Below are 18,250 nucleotides of genomic sequence, written 5' to 3' on the forward strand. Positions count from 1 at the left end.
GGATGGGCAGAGCCTGACCCTGAGCAGTCCCTGGGGTGGCAGCCAGGCAAAGGTGGCCTCCACGGCTGCCCAGGCTGCCTGGCTCGGCCATCTGCTTCTCCCTAGAGGAATGTGAGATCAGTTTCAAGCTGGCAGAGAAGAACATGTTTTCTGAAATCTACTAAATCTCTCAGAGGGGAGGAATAGTTTCTGGGACAGTGCTGCACAGTGGAAATGTGCCTAAAACGATGAAATTTTTCCTTTTTTTTTTTTTTTAAGACAGCTAATTTGGGTTTTGATCTTATTTACTCTTTATTTTGCTGTTGTTTTCTCTTTCCTTATTTTTATGCTTTGTAATATTTTCAAAAGCAGCTGGTAATATCAGAAGGCATTGCAAAGAGGGGTTTGGTGTATTCCTGTAGTTTATAGAAATTGTCCTGGAGGAAGCTAAGGCTGGAGAGCTGCAGCATGGTGCAGCCTTGGATTGACTGGCTGGGACAGCTTCTGCTCACAGATCCCTGAAAATTGTGCGGTGTGGATAAGGACCTTGTGTGAGTGGTCATCACACTGATGAGGTGGGGAAGATGACTCTTGGGAGGAGCCTCCTGCTCTGTGTGTTCCAGGTCAGCAATGGTGGTTTTCCAGGGGAGCTCAGGGGCTGCCAGCAGCAGCTGGTGTGGGGTGGAAATACTCCCCTCTTCTTAAACTTTGTTCAAAAGGCTGGAGAAGGATAGCTGAGTGCCAAGGGGACAGGAACAAGACCTCTGGGGATGAAGTGCTGCTGTGGGAGATACTCTGTGGTCTGTCCAAGCATCACTGTCTGCACTGTGTGTGCGCTTACTCAGAGACCTCAGAGCACTTTGGGTCTTTTTTAGTGGCTTTTTCACTGCATATTTAGGGTTTTGATGTAGACTTTCAGTTGTATTTTGTCTGTTGTAGGGATGGGGGCAGGGATGGGTTAATTTTAATAGCTTTAGGAAGAGGTTTTGAAGGCAAGGAGGCTCATGAGCATGTTAGTCCATGGTGCTGTGCTCTGCCAGGTTTGGTGAATGCTTAACAAGGACTGAACCAGCAGCCAGGAGCTGTTGGGGCTCTTGGGATCTGCTGGGATAACTGTGATTTTCAGTGTGTGAGAGAGATGACTTTCAGGAACATTTGTATCTGCTAATCATGCTGTAATAACAGTCTGCAGTCGAGAGGCTGCAAACCCCCCATTTCCAGCACAGCTGTGCATGTTTAATTCCATAGCAGCATTGCTAGGCTGCTGTTAGGAGTAATTCACATTGCTAAGGTGGTAATTTTGATCATGGTGTTTTTTAGGGAAATAGAGGTGTAAGCTACACTGAAAAGTTAATAAATGCCTAGTGTGGTACAAACACCAGGGATGAGGAGCAGGGACATGGTGGGTGGCTGCCAGTGCCCCACCCTGCATCCTGGGAATGCATCCTTGCTGTATTCCTGCCTGGCTGAGCCAGCAGCAAAGGAAAGCAGCATCCTGGGCACATTAGCTTAGTGAAGGAGGTTTTTCCTGACCTATTGCTTGTACCACCAGTTTGGGGCTTTGAGACAGTCAGGCCATTTGATGGATCAGCAGTGCTGTGGGGAGAACACCAGAGCTGGTGGAGCTGTGGGGAGTTGGTGCACCTGCTCCATGGGGATGCTTTGGGCTGACCCCAGGATTTAAACTGCATCTTCAGGAGGAGAAACTGAGAGGAGTGTGGGGTTTATTTCCCTTCATCTCAAGCTTTGGAAAGCAAGTGCTTTCAGGGCTTCCAATTCAGTTTCTCTCTGTAAAATATGCTTTTGCAAAATTGATAATTTCTGTAGGTTGAGAGTGTCTCAAAGGAACTTTTCTGTCAAGTATCTAAAAAGTACCATTATTTCTCTTCCCTGTCTAACAGCAGCTCAAGATTTGCCTTTTAGCTCTCTGAAGATATCTCGACAATCTCCTTTTTTTTGTAAAAAACTCCATGGTGAATAAAGCAAAATAATCCCATTTTCAGGTGGTTTGTGCTGTAGTGTTTGGGTTGCAGAAACCATGTGGAGTGCTGCTGTTTATAAAGTATGTAAAAGCTGTTTTGTTTATTTTCTTTTGTTTTGCCATGAGGTGTTTTTTTGGAAAGAATCTAGAATGATGAAGCAGCTGGTGGCTGAGTCTCCTGCTCAGTGTGCAGAGAATGAAGATTGGCTGGGATAGCTGGAGTTACTCACTGCATGCTGTGGGCCACGTAAACACACAAACAGGCAATTCCTGTCAACCAGGAGTGTGTGGTAACTCAGAAAGCACCATTTACTGTTCTGTGCATGTACTCACCATGACAACACAGGGAGCCAGCAGATACAGATCTCCCCAGCTCTTGTCCATTGCTCTGTGGGTGTTGGTGTGGCACAGCTCATGTAGGTGAAATGGTGATGGCTGTGTGAATGCCTCCTGTGCAGAGGGGAGGTCTGGTCTGAATCTGCCTGATCCCAGCATTGTGATGCATTCCAGGAAAGTGGTGTTTTCATGGCAAGGAAAGCTGCTTCTCCTGCCTTGTGCTGCCTCGGAGTAAGCACATCCCCAAGGGAGGCTGCTCAAGAGCTGCCCACAGCAGGGATGCTCAAGACAAGCAAACTCAGGCAAGAGTTTTCAATAGTAATTACCTACCTGTTGAAAAAGTTGGTGTTTCTATATCAAACATGTTTGTGACTCCTTCATTTCACTGTTGCCTAACTCCAAGCATTCAAAAGCAGTAGCAGATCTCCCAGAAGTGTGAAATACTTTGAAAGATCTGAAATATGTATGTGTGTATATATATACACACATATATTACCAACTTGTTTCTGGGCTGTTATATTCAACCCAAACCATATTCTCATAGCCACGAGGGGCAGAAACTTTTTTGTATACTTTCTGATGAGGAATGTGCAGGATGATTACAACAGCAAGGGATTAGATGGAATAACCCTGAAGATTTCTTTCTGCTTTATTTTTCCAAAAGTGAAGAAGATCCTTGGAGAAGCTTCACCAGCTGGGTCTTTAGGAGCAGTACCAAAAATTGTGAGGGTCAATATACAGTCCCAACCAGCAACAGCACCATACACATACATATTTATTTTATTTAACATTCTAAGCAGAGGTTTGAGATCAAGGAAAGACAGGACTGTGTTGGACTGTAGGTGTTTTCCTTGTTATTTAGAAGTGTTTTATTCATAGGTTTGGATTTAGTTCTGTTGGCAAGCTGTAGGGTCACTTTTGTGTGTTCGACCCAGCACTGAAAAAGCAGGATTTCAGATAGCAATTTTAGTAAAATATGACTGGACTAAACCCATTAAATACAGAAACAGCTTCATCCTAAGCCTACCATGTGAGAATGTAGAATTTGACCCAAAAGAGGGAGGAAGAGCAGCAGAAGGTGGCCTGCTGGGTCCCAAAGTGTTGGAGGTATAAATAGCACAAAATCTGCAGCTATCCCATGTGTTTTATTTCTCTTTTACAATTCAGTGAAACTAGCAGGTTTTGCCTTACTCTTAGATGGAGCAGAGCGGGAAGCAGTTTCCCTTTTATCTGTGAATAAACATGCAGCTTTTTCTAGCCTAAGCTCCTAAAATATGGTGATGGTTGTGTAATAGCTTCTGGCTCCCCAGCTCCTCCAGTAGCCAGTGTGCTCTTTCAGGAAATCAAAAGATCCAAAAAATACCAACCTAACCTGCTGGGAAGCAGCAAAAGACTCCAAGTGGTTTCTTTTGGGTTTGTCAGCCAAGCTTCCTCAGGCCAGATAACAGGAGGCTGGAGTTTCAAACCCAAATATTTCAGCTGAGCTGAAAGTGCAGCTTGTGCTCACAGTTCTACTGAGGCAATCAATAAGCTGCTGCCTCTTTTCCTGGGGGGCTTGTGAGGTGGTTTTCTGTTTGTATTTCTTTTACTCAGAGCAGTCCCTTGGCTGTTTATTATCTCTTTAGCTATTCTTGCAGACCTGCAGGCACTGTGTTTCTTAGGTGTGTATACAAGGCACTGCCAAAGGGGAATATTTTTCTGTTCAGTTCTGCTCTTGCAGCTGCTGAAGCAAAACCTTCCTCTCCTGTTTTCTTAGGTGTAAAAAAAATAAAGTAAAAATGAGGAAAGCCTACTTTAGCTTTGGGAGACAGCAGGTAAGTCCCTTTAATGAGGAGAAGGACAATTTTGATGGCATTTTGTAGAAGTTCCCAATAGCCAGGGAGTTTGTTCTGGAGCATGGCAGCTGCAGCAGATGTTTTGTGGGTATTTCCAGTGCAAACCACAGTGGTGGCATCTCAGGATGTCAGTGTGAGCACTCTGCACTGTCTGCTTGGCCTAAGAAATGTGGATTTTTTTTTTCTCCTGACAGGATCCCAAGGTTCATTATGTTACTGTAGAAGGGCTGGAGAACCAAATCTTTCAAATTGCTTGTCAGTGGTGGTCAGTGGAAAAGGGAATTGCTGGAATTCCTGGTGCTGGTGAAAAAACTAAATCACCAGTTGTAAAGGTGAGGGGATGGCTGCTGTGCTCTTTTATTTTTCTTCATGACTTACATGATTTTTTCCACTTTTGTAGGTATCAGAAGTACTGTTCATCTTCAGAGAGAGTCCCAGGATGTAAGAAATCAAGTGCTGTGAGTGAGTAGCTTTTTCTTTCCATTTTCCTTTACATGAGAAATCCAAACTTGCCCAAACAGAAGGAGAATCTTCTAATTTTTTTTTCTTTTAAGGACATTTCAAGAAATGTTTACAGCAAGCAAATCCAGTCTGTTGGAACTAGTTGAGTGCCTTTGGCACCTCTTTGCAGCCCACAAAATAAAGTCAGCATTGTATTACCACATAGGCTGAATAATTATCTCACTACAGATATAAACCACATGAATGCATTTAACTCAGAATATGGGTAGCAGAATGAACCATTAGCACCATCTGAAGCTTGTTTGTTCTTTTCAAGCTTTAGCAGCTATGGAAAGACAGAATCTTGCTGAAGAGTTGAGGCATTCCTTGGGAAGTGAGCTTGCATCATTTGCAATGGAAAAAGAGCCCAGATTGGCTGTTATGTTGTTTTTGTGTGTATGGACAGCACCGCAGCCTTGTCATCACAATAGGAAACGTATTTGTGTCTTCCCTGATGTGATAAAGTAGCTTTGAAGGAAATTCTATATCACAAGACACCTGCACACTTGCTTCAAAACACCTTAGCCAGGAGCTTCTGTATATATTTAAAAAAAACAAAAAAAAAAAACCTGAAAATGTATATTTGAAGAGCAGCTGCCCTACAGCCTTTCCCTGTGCATTGCTGGAGGGTGTGGGCTGGGATTTCCCAGCAGCTGTGGCTGCTCTGCAGCTCTCCAGGTGGGCCAGCCAGGGCTGGTCTAAAGGAACCTCAGGAAATCCTGGTTGGAGCCTTTGGCTGTGCCTGGCACAGTGTGGGCTCCTGGGACAGCTGCTCTGAGCTTTGATAACAGGGCTGAAATTTGGATGCTGTTGTTCTGGGCTTCATTGCTTTCTGTAAGTAAATTTTATTAGCAGAGGGGTAGAATAAGGGGGTTTTTGAGGCTTTTATAATTAGCTCAACTCCTGTTTTTACCCTGTTCTATGATGATGGCAATCTGTGGTTACTTGGACATCAGCAGACTCTTGATTTTATTTTCATTTCAGTGGCTTAAGCCTGTTTTCTGTTACAACAACAAAAATCTATTTGGGCTAGAGCAGAATAAAACCCCAAATTCAGATCAATTTGAAAAAGAAAGGGCTGGTTTTGTTAAAGGAGAAAAACTGAGTCCATCCATGTTTGGTAAAGGTGTGGTGAAAATTCCCAAATAAACACCTATCAGGCATTCAGAAACTGGTAAGCAAAAAAAATTGAATCCTTCTTTCAGCCCTTTATGAAGGTTACTGGCAATGAGTGCAGGAACTGGAGAAAAAAGGGATGTGAAATGATGACAGTGTTTTGTATTGATCTCCCTCAGGAAGGTTCATGGTTCATATTCTCCCTTTGAATCACAAATGTTTTCTTCTAACTCCTTGGTGTTTAGACTGCCACACAAAACCTGCTAATTGAGCTGTGGGGCTTATTTTTTGCGAGTCACTTACAAAGCATTGCACAGGGTGGGCTCTGGCCTCTGTCTTTTACAGCTGTGTTGGCTTCAGAGTGATGAATAGATACCAACTTAAGTGAAAAAAAAATCAGAAGTGTGCATTGTATATATATATTCTCAAAGTATATCCACATCTTAGAAAAGCTCTTTGCTCATCTCAGAACCAAAACTTTAGGTAGGCAGTGTTGAAATCTGGGAATCATTTTCTCAGTTCCTAATGAATCTACATCCCAATGCACCCCTGTGGTGGTTGGTTCCAGGGGTTGAGCATGGGGACCTGCTCCTCAGAGAAGGACTTGCTGGTCCCACATAGATGTTGTCTGTGTCATTAAATCAAAGTAAAACAGTAGTGCTGATACAGGCATGTAATCCACAGGTGCCTCTGATACATTATAACTGTGTTAAGAGGATGAGAGAGAAAGCCAAGAGTGGCCTCCTTGGAAGCTCTCCCGGCAGCTGGTGTAGGGTCTCAGATGGCTCTGAAGTTACTGCAGCAAGATCCAGTCACAGCTCAGCAGTGAAAGGAGACTGGAAGTTCCCACTTGCCTGTCTTCTCCCACTCTGGCTGCGTGACAGAACTGGGGAGCATGAGGTGGCTGCAGTGGGACAGTGCTGACTGAGAAACTTCCCTCCTGCTTAGAAGCTCAGGAAACCCAGAGCTAGAAGAACTTGGCTCCTCTATGTCTGCTCTCTCTGTCCTCTTGCAGTATTGCCCTGCAAAATCTTTCAGTTGTTCTATGAGGGAACTGATGGAGAGAAGGAAAAAGAGGCTTTCTTGTCATTTTCCTTTCTCTGTTTGGCTGCCAGCAGCTGGAGGTGGATCTTGCCAGTGGCTGCTCCCAGAGGTGCCTGTCCTCAGTGAGGGGTGGCACTGTGGGTGTCAACAGGGACTTGGGGTGGCTCTGACTGACATCCTTGCAGAGAGGCCTTGACCTAGAGCTGTGTTATGAGCTGTTAGGGAAGGTTTGGGAAGCTCCTGCCACTTCCAGTGGGCCTGGGGACAGTTATGAGCAGGCTGTGAGTGGTGGTTGCTTCACCCATGAGGTTTTAATTCGCCATCCCTTTGTAAGGCAGCATCTCTGTCCTGCTGTTTAAAAGCAATACCCACTTTATTACGGGCAGAATTCAGCTGATGGAGTTTGGTTCTCTGCAGAGATGGCAGTCATCCCTTGGTGGAGAGCCAAGCCCTGGGAGGATGCAGGGGAGGGTTCCTCCAGGCTGTGGGTGCTTGGGGGAAGCATCCTCAGGTGGTTGTGTGGCTGCTCTCCCTCCCCAGGATGCCCTGTGTCAGGACAGATTGGTGAGGTGGCTGCAGATCACAGGATGCCCAGGGCAGGCTGCAGAGTTGGACTACAAAGGCACAGCAGGTTTGGTGGGGGAGCAGGAGGACAGAGAGTGTGTCCTTTGGGCAGTAGTAGCTTGGAGAAATTAACTCACTTAAGTTGAGACTTCTGGATGTATAACTTCGAAAAAATACATACTTGTTGCAGTAAACTGTTCTCTTATCAGATGAGATTTAGATGAATTTGGGGTTATTTTTGTTTCTTGGAGCTTGAGCAGTGAATTTGGAAGTATTTTCTGCAGATAAAATGACAACAGTGTGTTAGAGGTGCCAGAATTGTGTACAGAAACTGCTTTGCCAAATGCAACAGTGGTGTTACCTCTTTGCTCTTACATGGGGCAAGAGATGGGGCTCTAGCTGTGGCAGCCCTGAAATTGTCACTTGTACTTGTCACCAGCAAAGCCACCTCTCCAAGCCGTGCCCTCCTCACAAAACCAGCGCTCATTCTCCAGTGCTTGATCAGGCAACTGTCTGGAAATTTTGGACAGACTGTTTTATTTTTTAAAAGGAAGGGAATACTGTTGTAACTGAAGGATAAAGATGTGGAGGAGAAGTTGGTTGGAGAGCAGGAGAAATTTAGTCAGGGGAGATGAGGCTTAGCCAAAAGCCTCCATTACAGCTCCAAGATGAGAAGGGGTGAGAGGATTTCATTCATGTAACTGCAAATCTGCAGTTCATATCACAGCCCAGGGCAGGTTTTCCCCAGAGCTGAGTGCTGCCTGGGCTTTGGTAAGGTTGGGATTGCTTCTCCCTGGCTCTCCAGCAGCCCCAATGTGGTGGTCCTTTGGGATCTTGCTCCATTCTTCTTATTTTTGATACTGACTCTTCCTTTTCTTTTCCGTTAAGTATGATGTCACAAATGACATCAGTCCAATAACTGCTTGTGGTTGTCATAGCCACAGTCTGTGACACCCAAACAAAGCAGCAGGAAACCAAAGCTGGCATACAGATGCTGTAATATTCATTACATTCCCTTTGGTTATTAACTGCGTGGTTAGGTATTTCTTTTCCATTGGAAAGAAAGGAGGAAGGGGGCTTAAAAGCAAAATCTTGAGTCACTGAGGAGGAGGAACGTGGTTTCCACCTCCATCTGACCAGTGTAGCTGGACTTCTCCATCCCAGTGCTCTTCCCCTGAGGTAATATTGCTCTGTCCTCAACTGCTCAACTCCCTTTGCAGTTGCTGCCATCCCTTCAGAGCATGTGGCGATGCTCCTGTGGATAAGGCAATGGGAGACTCTGCACTGCTCTAGCACAAGCTGTGTCCTGGGGCAAAGCCTCCCAAAGGCTGGCAGGGAGGGAGGGCCAGGTCAGGCAGCTTTACCTGCTGGGATGGCTGAGGCTGTCATTGTTGTGCTGCATGCATAGAGTACAGAAGGGTTTTTTCCATCTTTTGGGGGCATCACATGTGAGGGGGGAGTGGTTGTTTGCTGTTCTTTGTTTTGTTTTGTTTCTTGAATCTGTGAAATAAGCTTTTCTGGTTGAGCAGCAGAGCTTGTTTGTCCCTGCAAGATTTAATCACTTACTCAGTTTTGCACAGTTGGCCTAATAGTAGGAAGGTGCTTGCTACAAAAAATAATGCAAATAATGTAAAAAGCATTTAAATAAATGACAGAAATAGATGTGGTATGAGCACTGCATTTGCAAGACAAGCACTGGAGGTGGGTGGTTGGGGCTTGCTGGGGAGGAGCCCCCTCAGCCCCTCACTGCTGCAGGCCTGTGGGGAGCCACTGTCTGTGTGACCCTCACCAGAGCTTCCCCTTGCCCAGTGCCACCCCCTGTGTGCCCCACAGGGACATACTGACCCTGGGTACTCCAGCATGGCTTCCCCAAAATGTCTGGGCATGTGATTGCTGGGCTGAGCCCAGGTAACCCCCCAGGTCTGTGCTGGGAGCAGGCAGCAAACACAGAGCACAGTCCAGCTCTGCATTCAGGCACTCGCTGCCGTGGCTCCTGCTGGTGCTTGCAGGGAGGTGCTCATTATATAATAGCTGCTGGTTGATTAATATGCTGTGAGTCAGAAGCACCAGGGTATTTTAGCTTTCTCTAGTTGCTATGGAAACGTTATTTTAACAAATAGCTTTTTAATATTTAATTAAAACAGCTTTTGGCAAGCTGGAGTAAGAACTATTACAATTACTACTACAAAGGGTTAGCAGTGAAGTGTATTCCAGAGCCATGGGTTTTTTTTTGGTTGAGCCTGTGTCATGTGTCCCCCACCCTGATCTGTCAGCTTCAAAAAATTAAAAAAATAAAAACACCCAAGTAAAAATCACTAATTTATTGGTTGTGAGAGATGTGTTCTTGTTCCTAAGACACAAAGCAAATGTAATGCAAATCTGCAGTCACAATTGAAGGTTGTCACTTCTTTCAATGTGCAGTGCCAAGGCAGCCCTGTAAGGACGAAGCAGTGTGATAGCATTTATTAATCACTGCTGTATCACTGGTGTTCCTTCTTCTACCTCTGCCTCCCCAATGAGCTCATTCCTGTTTTGTTTGCTTCGTGTTCCCTCTGTGTCAGGTTGGATGCTTTTCCTTGCCAGCTTGTGGAGGAGGCTGGTGCTGTGTCCGGATCAGGCTCTGGACAGATTCCTAGTCTTTTTTTAGGTGAGCTCCTCTGCTCCCTGATACCAAATGATTCTGCAGCAGAGACAAATGAACAGAGAACTCAGTCTCCAGAGAAAAATAAATATTTAACAGCTCTTTGTAAATAACCTTTATTTATAGAACAGTTGCAGGTTCTATCATACTTGGTAAATGGGGATGCTTTTTATGCAAGAATTCTGCCTTGAGGGACTCAGTGGATGCTTAATGTCGTCTGTGATATAATAATGAAATAAATGTGTCGCTCTCATGGGATTCCCTTCCAGCCCCTATTTCCTGTGATTAACTTCAGTATTGCACACTTCATCTCTATTCACATCACAGTCCTTAATATTGTACTGAAACCTTATTTGGAAGGTAACACCTTCATTTCCTGAGGGCAGGGGAAGGGTGTTGAGGGTTGTGACTTGTGCAGGTGGTTCTGAGGCTGTGTGTACATCCATCATGTACCATTTGTGGTGGCTGGTCCAGGCCTGGGGATCTATGAGCTCAGCCTCTCACTCTGAGAGTCTGGGATGGTGCTGTTACCCCATTTTATAAATGAGTGAAAGCAAACCTGGAGAGATGGGTTAGGATGTGTTTCACCCCAGCTGCCTACAAATTAAGCAGTTATTCTATAGTAGCTGTCTAACCACTTCCAGCATCAGTTGGAAGACTGCACCATTTGCAGAGATGTTTCACCCTGCTTTAGGACAGGTGTTTGAGGCAGATCACAAGCATAGCCCTCACACTTGTCTATCTCTCCCCATTCAACTCTGAGCCATAAACTAGATGGGGAAAAAGAAACCAAGAGGAATGCCACGCTGACCAAAGATGACCTATACAATTTCTGTAGTGGTCCATAACAGTGTTCCAGGCTGTAGGATGTCCTTGCTCTTCAAACTGCTCTGGTCACACAGTATCAGGTGGGCCTTCCAAGGCAGCACAGCTAATCTCTGCTACTCATTGCTCACAGCTGGGCATCTGGGATTTAACAGCTCAGAAGGATATGCAAAACCAGTCCCCAGGCATGTAAACTAAGGTGCTAAAGATTTGTCTAAAGCGTTCCAGCAAGCCAGGAAGAGAATTAAGGCTTTCCTTCCTGTTTACACTGGAGGTGTGTTGTCATGACCAAAACAAGAGTGAGAATATTATTGCTGCAGTAATACAGCAAGTACTATGGGTATGTTAGGCAGTTCTTTAAAAAAAAACCTTCTGAGTTGTGTCCCATACTTCTTGCTAAGTTCTTTGATGTCTTTTTAAATCCCTACTAGCTGATAGCAAACTCATCTAATCCAAAGGTGATCCCAGGATATGGCAGGAGCTGTGATGGAGGCAGGGTCTCTGGATGGTGACAGCCACAGAGCAGCACATGCTTGCAGCCACCTGTCTCAGCTGCTGCTTCCTGAGAGGTCTCTGGGAAGGAATCCTTTTCATTTTCTACCACCAAGCACCTGACACACTGCAAAACCCAAATTTTCATGCTTTCATAGCAAATGTGGGTCTCCATTGGGCTTGCAAGGCAGCAGCCAGGACAGGCTTTGCAGTGGGAAGGTGGGAGCTCCTGCCATGCTGGAGGGGCAGCATGGGGTGGGGGCAGGCAGGGGCTGTTGTGGGGGAAGCTGACAAGCAGATGGATGAAGCTGGCATTGCCAGGGGAGTGGAGGAGGTGAGTACTGCTCTGTTAGCAGATGTGATCAGGCTGCCTCAGAGGGACAGGGGGACTGAGAGTTCTGAACCAAATGCCCTGACCAAAGGGAACCTGTGGAACTGTTCCTTGGGAGGAGCTGGGAAGGGTTTGGTTGAGGGTGACTGGCAAGGGTAGAGGTCTGAGCACTGGTGCTTTTGAGTATTAAAAGGCAGTGGGTTAAGTACCTGAAATAGGACTTGTTGCAAGAAGGTACAGAAATAACATTTCTACCTGAAATTTTCTTCAAATGGCCCAATTTTGCAAAGGATACAGAGACAAGTGCTCCAGAATAGCAGTCCTGCTTGAGCTACATGCTAAGAGAAATGGTTATGGGTGGCTGATAGTGTAAATACTGACAGGGCAGCAGATGGGGGAGCCAGGAGGGTCAGGCCAGCTCTGCTGTCCCTGTCCCTGAGCAGAGGGGAGCAGTGGGTTGTTGGGGAGGGATGGCTCTGCCAGGAGTCTGTGTGGTGGAGCAGGCCTGGTGCTGAGAGATTTGGGGGAGTCCTTGATGCTCAATGCTCCTGGGTGCTGGGATGGGTGGCAGGTCTGGAAAGCTGTTACCCAGGAGGGAAATTAGAATTGATCATCAGGAGGGGGAAAAAGTAGAAAGTGGGAGCCTGAATTTCTATTTGGGTAGATGTGCAAAGGAATTGTATGGAAAAGCTGAAATGTGATTTATGAGGGGAAATAAATGCTGTACAGTGAACACAGACTGCTGTGAGAGAGTTTGCCTGTCAGGTCCTCAGCTCAGCATCAACTACTCAGCCTCCCTGTATGGGTGCAATGTGCTACACAGATTTTCAATTTACAGTAATTTGGGACGTGCATGTAGTCTGGAGAGGTGTGACAGGCACTCAGGCAGGTCTGACTTTCCCTCCCCTGAGGATAAGGGCGGATCCAAGGTGGCAGAAAGACCTGTGTGGGAGCAAAGGGCATGTCTTGCCCAATTAGTGCTCATAGCATAGATACAGCAGTAAAAAAGGACTCCACCAAAATAAAGCCCAAGGCTTGTGGGGTTTTATTTTGGGTTTTTTTTCATGTGATTTGGGATCCATGTACACACCTGGCATTGCAAATCTGTGGTCTGTCACAAATCCCTGTGTAACCAAGCCTGGGATCTTCTCCCCTCACTTAAACTCTCATCCCCTCCCCTTAAAGCGAAACCAGGCTTTGCCAGCTTTCCTCTTCACTGCTCCCAGTGGATTTCAAAGGTGCACTGCTGCTTCCATGTCTGCCTGATAAGCAAGAACATCAAGGGATAGAATAGAGTTCAGTGAATTGAAGGAGAGAAGTTGGAAGTGACAAAAATGGCAATGAACTTTTCCTGAAGCTTTCCATCTCCCCCTGTTCCAGACGTTTCCTTCTTTTTGCTACCATCAGTAGTTTTTGGTAGTTTTTTTGTCTCAGTGGCTGCTCACTCATGGAGATGTCTCTTGGAAATCAGGAGCCCAAGGTCTTGATAGCAGGAGCACCTGGACCTGTGAATCTGCTGTGTGAATGTGCTTCTGTCTCCTAAGGCAGCAAATACAGTGGGGGTATCACATCACCAACAGTTTCACAGAAACAACTGATGTTTTTGTATGGGTCATTTGTGCCAATTTCCCTGTTAGTGGCATTAGGCTGGAGCATCCCATAGGCACTGAGCACAGTGGTGGTCTCTGAGTTGACTCAGTTTTCATTGTCAGCATTAGTTATGACTCAGGTATAAACAATCTGGCACATTTCCTGTCTGCATTCTCCAAGTCCCCTCTTCCCTGTGTGCCTCAAACCAGATATCTCTGTGTTTGCCATGCTCTGAAACCCAGCCAGGCTTGCAGCAGATGAATCAAACCCTGCTGTGCTTGGGGCAGCTGCATTTCAGATGCTGCTGTGAGTTTGTGTAGGGAAGGGCAAGGGGGATGAAATGCTTGCAAAGAGCACCTACTGCAGGAGGAGACTGGAGCTCTAGCAGGACAGGGAATGGCCTTGCATTTATTGTCTTTGTTATTAATATTGGATTAAAATGTGGTTTATGTTACTTACAGTATATATGTAATTTTACCTAGTGAGTGTGTATTAACTATTATATATGTGAATGCAAAGAGAAACTGGTTGGGGGGTTTTTTAGCTCTTCCATAAAGCATTCAGTAGATTCCCAATTTGATGTGACCTTGCTGTCCTGTTGAGGAAGTTTTCCTGTCTGACCATGCAGGATTTGCTTTGGCAGCTGCACCCATAGCACCGAAGCCCTTTCACCACAGGTGGTTCCAGTGGCAGAGGGATGCTCCCCTTGCCTCCCCACACTCAGACAGTCACTCCAGGCTTCTTTACCAGCTCAACCCAGGCTTTCCCACAGCAGAGTCTCAGATGTCTGGATTCTTAAAATAATCATGGTGCAATAACAGAATAACAGCTTGAACTGGTGCCTCTGGAGGTGGGACATCAAACAAAGGAATCCTTAGGCTTTTACATCCCCACAATCTTACGTGCATGAAAGTCTGGGCTCTTCCTGCTGAGTTTTTGGCTCCTGCACAGGGGTCCTCTGTGCCTTTTGTTGTGCAAAGGGTCATTGCCAGCTCTCGCCTCGGGCTCCCTCCACTGAATGTATTCCTCAACATCTCCAATGGTTTCACCTTCAGTAAAAGAACCCTCTGAGTGGCCATGGACAGGCCAGCCCTCTGATACTGGAAGAGTGCAGAGGAGAAGCAGCTTTCTTCTTTGATCTTGCTACTGCTGGAGTCAGTAGCAAAATTTCAGAGGACTTCAATGAGCCAGGATCAGCCCTCTAAAAATACTCCCAAGGCACTGGGGAAAGCACTTGTGAGTAGGTGAGAAGCAGCCCTTACGTGCCTATGGGGTGGAAGGGAGCACACCCTTATTAATAAGTGTTGTTTCTTTATGAATATGTTTCATAAAGAAATCTCTGCACTGGTAGTGTAACATGTAAGGCTGTCTGTGGCAGCAGTAAGTTTTGATCTGTTACTGTAGAAATTCTGCCTGTTTTTTGTAAGAAGAAGATCCAAATGCACCTTCCTTTGCTGTGTGTGAAAATCTGAAGGGTGCATTTTGTGCATGTCATGAGGATCTCTGAGCATCTCTTTCCAGCTGAGTCTGGATGAGTAATTGTGTCATTTGGACAAACTCCTGATGCATACATCAGCCTTGTGCTAGCCCTGACTGCCAGAGGTGGCAGTGAAATCAGAGGTACACCCTGTGTGTTAAAAGCAGTGTAAAGCTTCCAGAGCCTGCCATAACCCTTGGGGATTCCTAAGAGTGGTTTCAAGCATAGGAAGGAGATAGGGTAGGCTGGGGGTCAGGTTTGCATCCCCGGCATGTAATATGATATGTCACCATGGTGGTGGCATTGGCAAGCATGAGGGGATGGTGGTGCTCATCTCCTTTCCCAGCAGAGCACAGCTCCAGTGTGTCCTTTAAGCTTGAAGCTAACCAGGAAAAAGAAAACAACTCTGTGCTCAGCCCTTGAGATGGCCCCAGCAGCACTGTGCAGTTGTGATAGATCTGGTACACACCAAGCTGTGCCCTCAGGGACAGGATAAATGGAGAGAAGGGAGATGGTGACCTCCAAAAAGCTGCAGTGGTGGCAGAGGGGAAGGAAGCAGTGATTTAGCTCCTCTTGGTAGAGGAGTAAGTGACTTCAGAGAGCATTTAAATAGCAAAACAAGTAGAAGGTATTTTGAGGGTTTCATAAGCTGGCTGCAAAAGTAATAAACTTGAAAAAATCTCATTTATAAGGGCAAGGAGTTTCAAGGCTGCATCTCTCAGCAGCATCCCAGGGTTAGGAGAGCCGTGTGATCATTCCAGTATCTTAGTGTGCTTCAGGCTCATGCAGGCTTGGTTTCATACCTGTCCAGCACCTCCCTCTTCTTGTGCATCCATTCTCTCCTTGCTCAAAAGTGCTGGGTCTGTGAGAGGAGCCTTATTGTGCCACTGCCAGTGACTGGGGCTTCCCACTTGGCAAATGTGAAATAAAAAATTAAAAAAAAAAACATGCAACAAAACAACTAGAAGGTATAGCTGGTGAAATACCCCTGCAAATCACAATCCCTGCTTCTGCCACACATCACTTGCCTGCCAAAAAACACAGAGCTGTGCCCATCAGGTGTCTGAGGCTGCTCATGGGTAGATCCCTGTTAACTGTGGCTTCTCCTCCTCCGTCTGTGCTGTGCTCTGGGATGTGTCAGGGGAATGGAGCACTGGGCTCAGGTGTTGTGTGCTCTGCCCTGGCTGCTGAAACACACCAGTAAATTTAGTGGTGGCAACATCATCATAATGAGCACCAACAGCACAACTCTGCAATTTTCCTGAAGTTTTTCCTTACAGGACCCCTTCTCAACACCCTGAGCACTGAGGTGACTTTACACAAACTGGCTGCTGACTGAACCTCTCCTTTAACATGTGCTGCTTTTGTATTGCTTTCAAATGCTAGGGATTTTGCAAGAAATGACATTTCAAATGCATCAGCTCTTTCCCCATGCAGTGCAGTTTTGTGGCCTCAGCTTGTCCTGGTGTAATGTCTGCTCAGGTGGAGGCTCCTGGGCTGTTCATTGACTTGCTCACATTTTGTGTCTTCTCCACAGCTGTGGAGCACCAGGTCTTTTTCCAAAAGGAGCCATCCTCTTCTATGCAGCCTCCTTGGTTGCTGTTGGTTTGCTTTCCAGAGAACTCCAGCAGGATTAACCTTGGCAGCACTCTGTGCCTCTGCTCTTCCTCAAACACTGAGCCTTGAGAGCTCTGAAAGGCAGGACAGTCCTGGGTCACCTCACAGGAAACCAAGATGTTCCAAGAGTTCCTGTAATTAGCTGCACTTTCCTTCTTAGACTCCCAAATCTGCTTGAGCCAAGGAGCCAGCTGTCCTATTTGCTGGCCAGATCCCTTTGTGTGTCCTGGGGCTTTCCCTGTCTTCCTGCTGGTGGGAGCCTCAGCTGGGATGGCAGCACAGACCCAGAACATTGGAGATTTGAGTACAGAAGACAAAGGAAAATTAGGTTGTGTCTGCTTTACAAAGGCTGGATTTTTTTCCAGACAGTTGGAAGCTGGGGGTGGGAGGGCTTTGTATTCCTGTGGGTGAATTTGGTGAGTTGGTTTTTTGTTTGTTGGTTTTTTTACTTGATCAAAAAGGAGGCTGACAGCATGGCTGGATCCATGCATGCTGCCAGTCTGTGCATCCTTCCCTGGGTGGGTTACTGGAGGTGCCTGGTGCTCCTCTGCTGCTCCTTATCCCCTTCTCCAAGACCCTCCTCATCAGAGGGTGGTGCCACATTGCTCTGTGCCCCTTCAGCACAGCAACCATTGACCCCAGGTGAGCCTTGTTTCACTGGAGGTCCAGGAGGGTGCTCCTCCCTTTGCAAGGTTGGTGTCATTCAGGTGGATCCCACTTGCTCCTTGCCCTTTGCAGGGTACAAGTACACCCAGCTCGTTGCCTGAAGGGTTTGAGCAAAATCTGTCTGGCTGCATGAGCTGAAATTTGTTCAGTTTATCCCTAAAACAAATTTGCCTGCGTGGAGCTATTGTCAGAGACAGTAATGCTTGGTTTTGCTTGTTACTCCTGAGCCACCAATTGTAGAACACGTAGCTTGTTGCTCAAAATTGCTATTTTTACCATAGTGTTAGCAGAGAGTTTTGAAGCATATTGACTGGTGAAGACAGCAATATTTAACACCATTTTTATTTTACCTTCAAAGCAATTTACATCTAATAGTCCTCCTGACTCCCCTGTTAGCAGGGACATAGTGTGGAAACTCTTTGGGACAAGGAGTGGTGCTTGTTTGGGTTGGTAGCAGTGACTTTGTGATTGGAGAAAAACTGTTGATCTGGGTAAACCTTCTTGCCAGAGAAATCCTGCCTATGAATCATACAGAGAAATGACTTTACATGAATAACTCAAAAATGCTGGAGAAGGTATTAGGATTGAGATGATTTAGTGCAGTCAAACTGTATCTTGTTTTTCTGTAATTTATGTAAAGCAGTTTTATCTGTCTTGGGGGGTGTGTGTTCTTTTCTTGTTTAAAGTTCCAGAAATCTGCATGGGAGATCTTAAAATTGGATGAGTATTGTGTGAAGGCATTTCTGAGTTAAGCTGTAACCTGAAGCATAAGAAAAAAGGTTTTCTTAACTTGCTGTAGTAAATTATATTTTTAGCAAATTATATTTGAACCAGTGTTGCATGCCATTAAATATATGGTGAATCCCATCTGACAGATGTGCCAAAAAGGAGTCTGAGATAATGTGACCAAAATGTCATGCAGTAACCATGGTCATATAAGAGAGTAATTTCCTGGAATATAATCCTCAGGGATTGTAAAATTAAATTTGAAAATGTATCCCTATTTCTATCTTGCCCCTTGTAAAGTAAAACCGCTGGAAACTGTTAACTCCTTGGTGGTTCTTACAGCAGCTTGTGAAGATTAAACTTCTTGTTGGGTCTCTTTTTCCTACTCCAGCTTCACATGCCAAGGAGAAAATGAATCCTTGCACCATCCATGGTAGCAACACTTGTAGTGCACGTGATTGAGGTTCCATATAGAGATGTGGATGTTTTCTGCTTTGTTCTTCAGGTCTAACAGATGTTTTTCAAGTCT

At 45.7% G+C, this 18,250-nt stretch overlaps 1 protein-coding gene across 6 annotated transcripts in view; it reads left to right on the forward strand.

Moving 5' to 3' along the window:
- ZHX2 (zinc fingers and homeoboxes 2) overlaps positions 1-18,250 on the forward strand; it is a 74,723-nt gene that overhangs the window by 27,366 nt on the left and 29,107 nt on the right. For 2 of the 6 annotated variants that reach the window (XM_064706616.1, XM_064706622.1), the window contains exon 2: positions 4,532-4,589. Coding sequence is in view for 1 of the 6 variants with exons in the window: in XM_064706617.1 (XP_064562687.1) it covers positions 4,501-4,589 (89 nt within the window). In the remaining 5 variants the exon portion in view is untranslated. Of the gene's footprint in view, positions 1-4,078; positions 4,594-5,374; positions 5,467-18,250 lie in introns of those variants that run through there. The other 4 variants (XM_064706618.1, XM_064706619.1, XM_064706617.1 and 1 more) reach the window with 4 other exon arrangements.

This window comes from Zonotrichia leucophrys, chromosome 2 (assembly GCF_028769735.1).
Source record: "Zonotrichia leucophrys gambelii isolate GWCS_2022_RI chromosome 2, RI_Zleu_2.0, whole genome shotgun sequence".
Taxonomy (NCBI): domain Eukaryota; kingdom Metazoa; phylum Chordata; class Aves; order Passeriformes; family Passerellidae; genus Zonotrichia; species Zonotrichia leucophrys.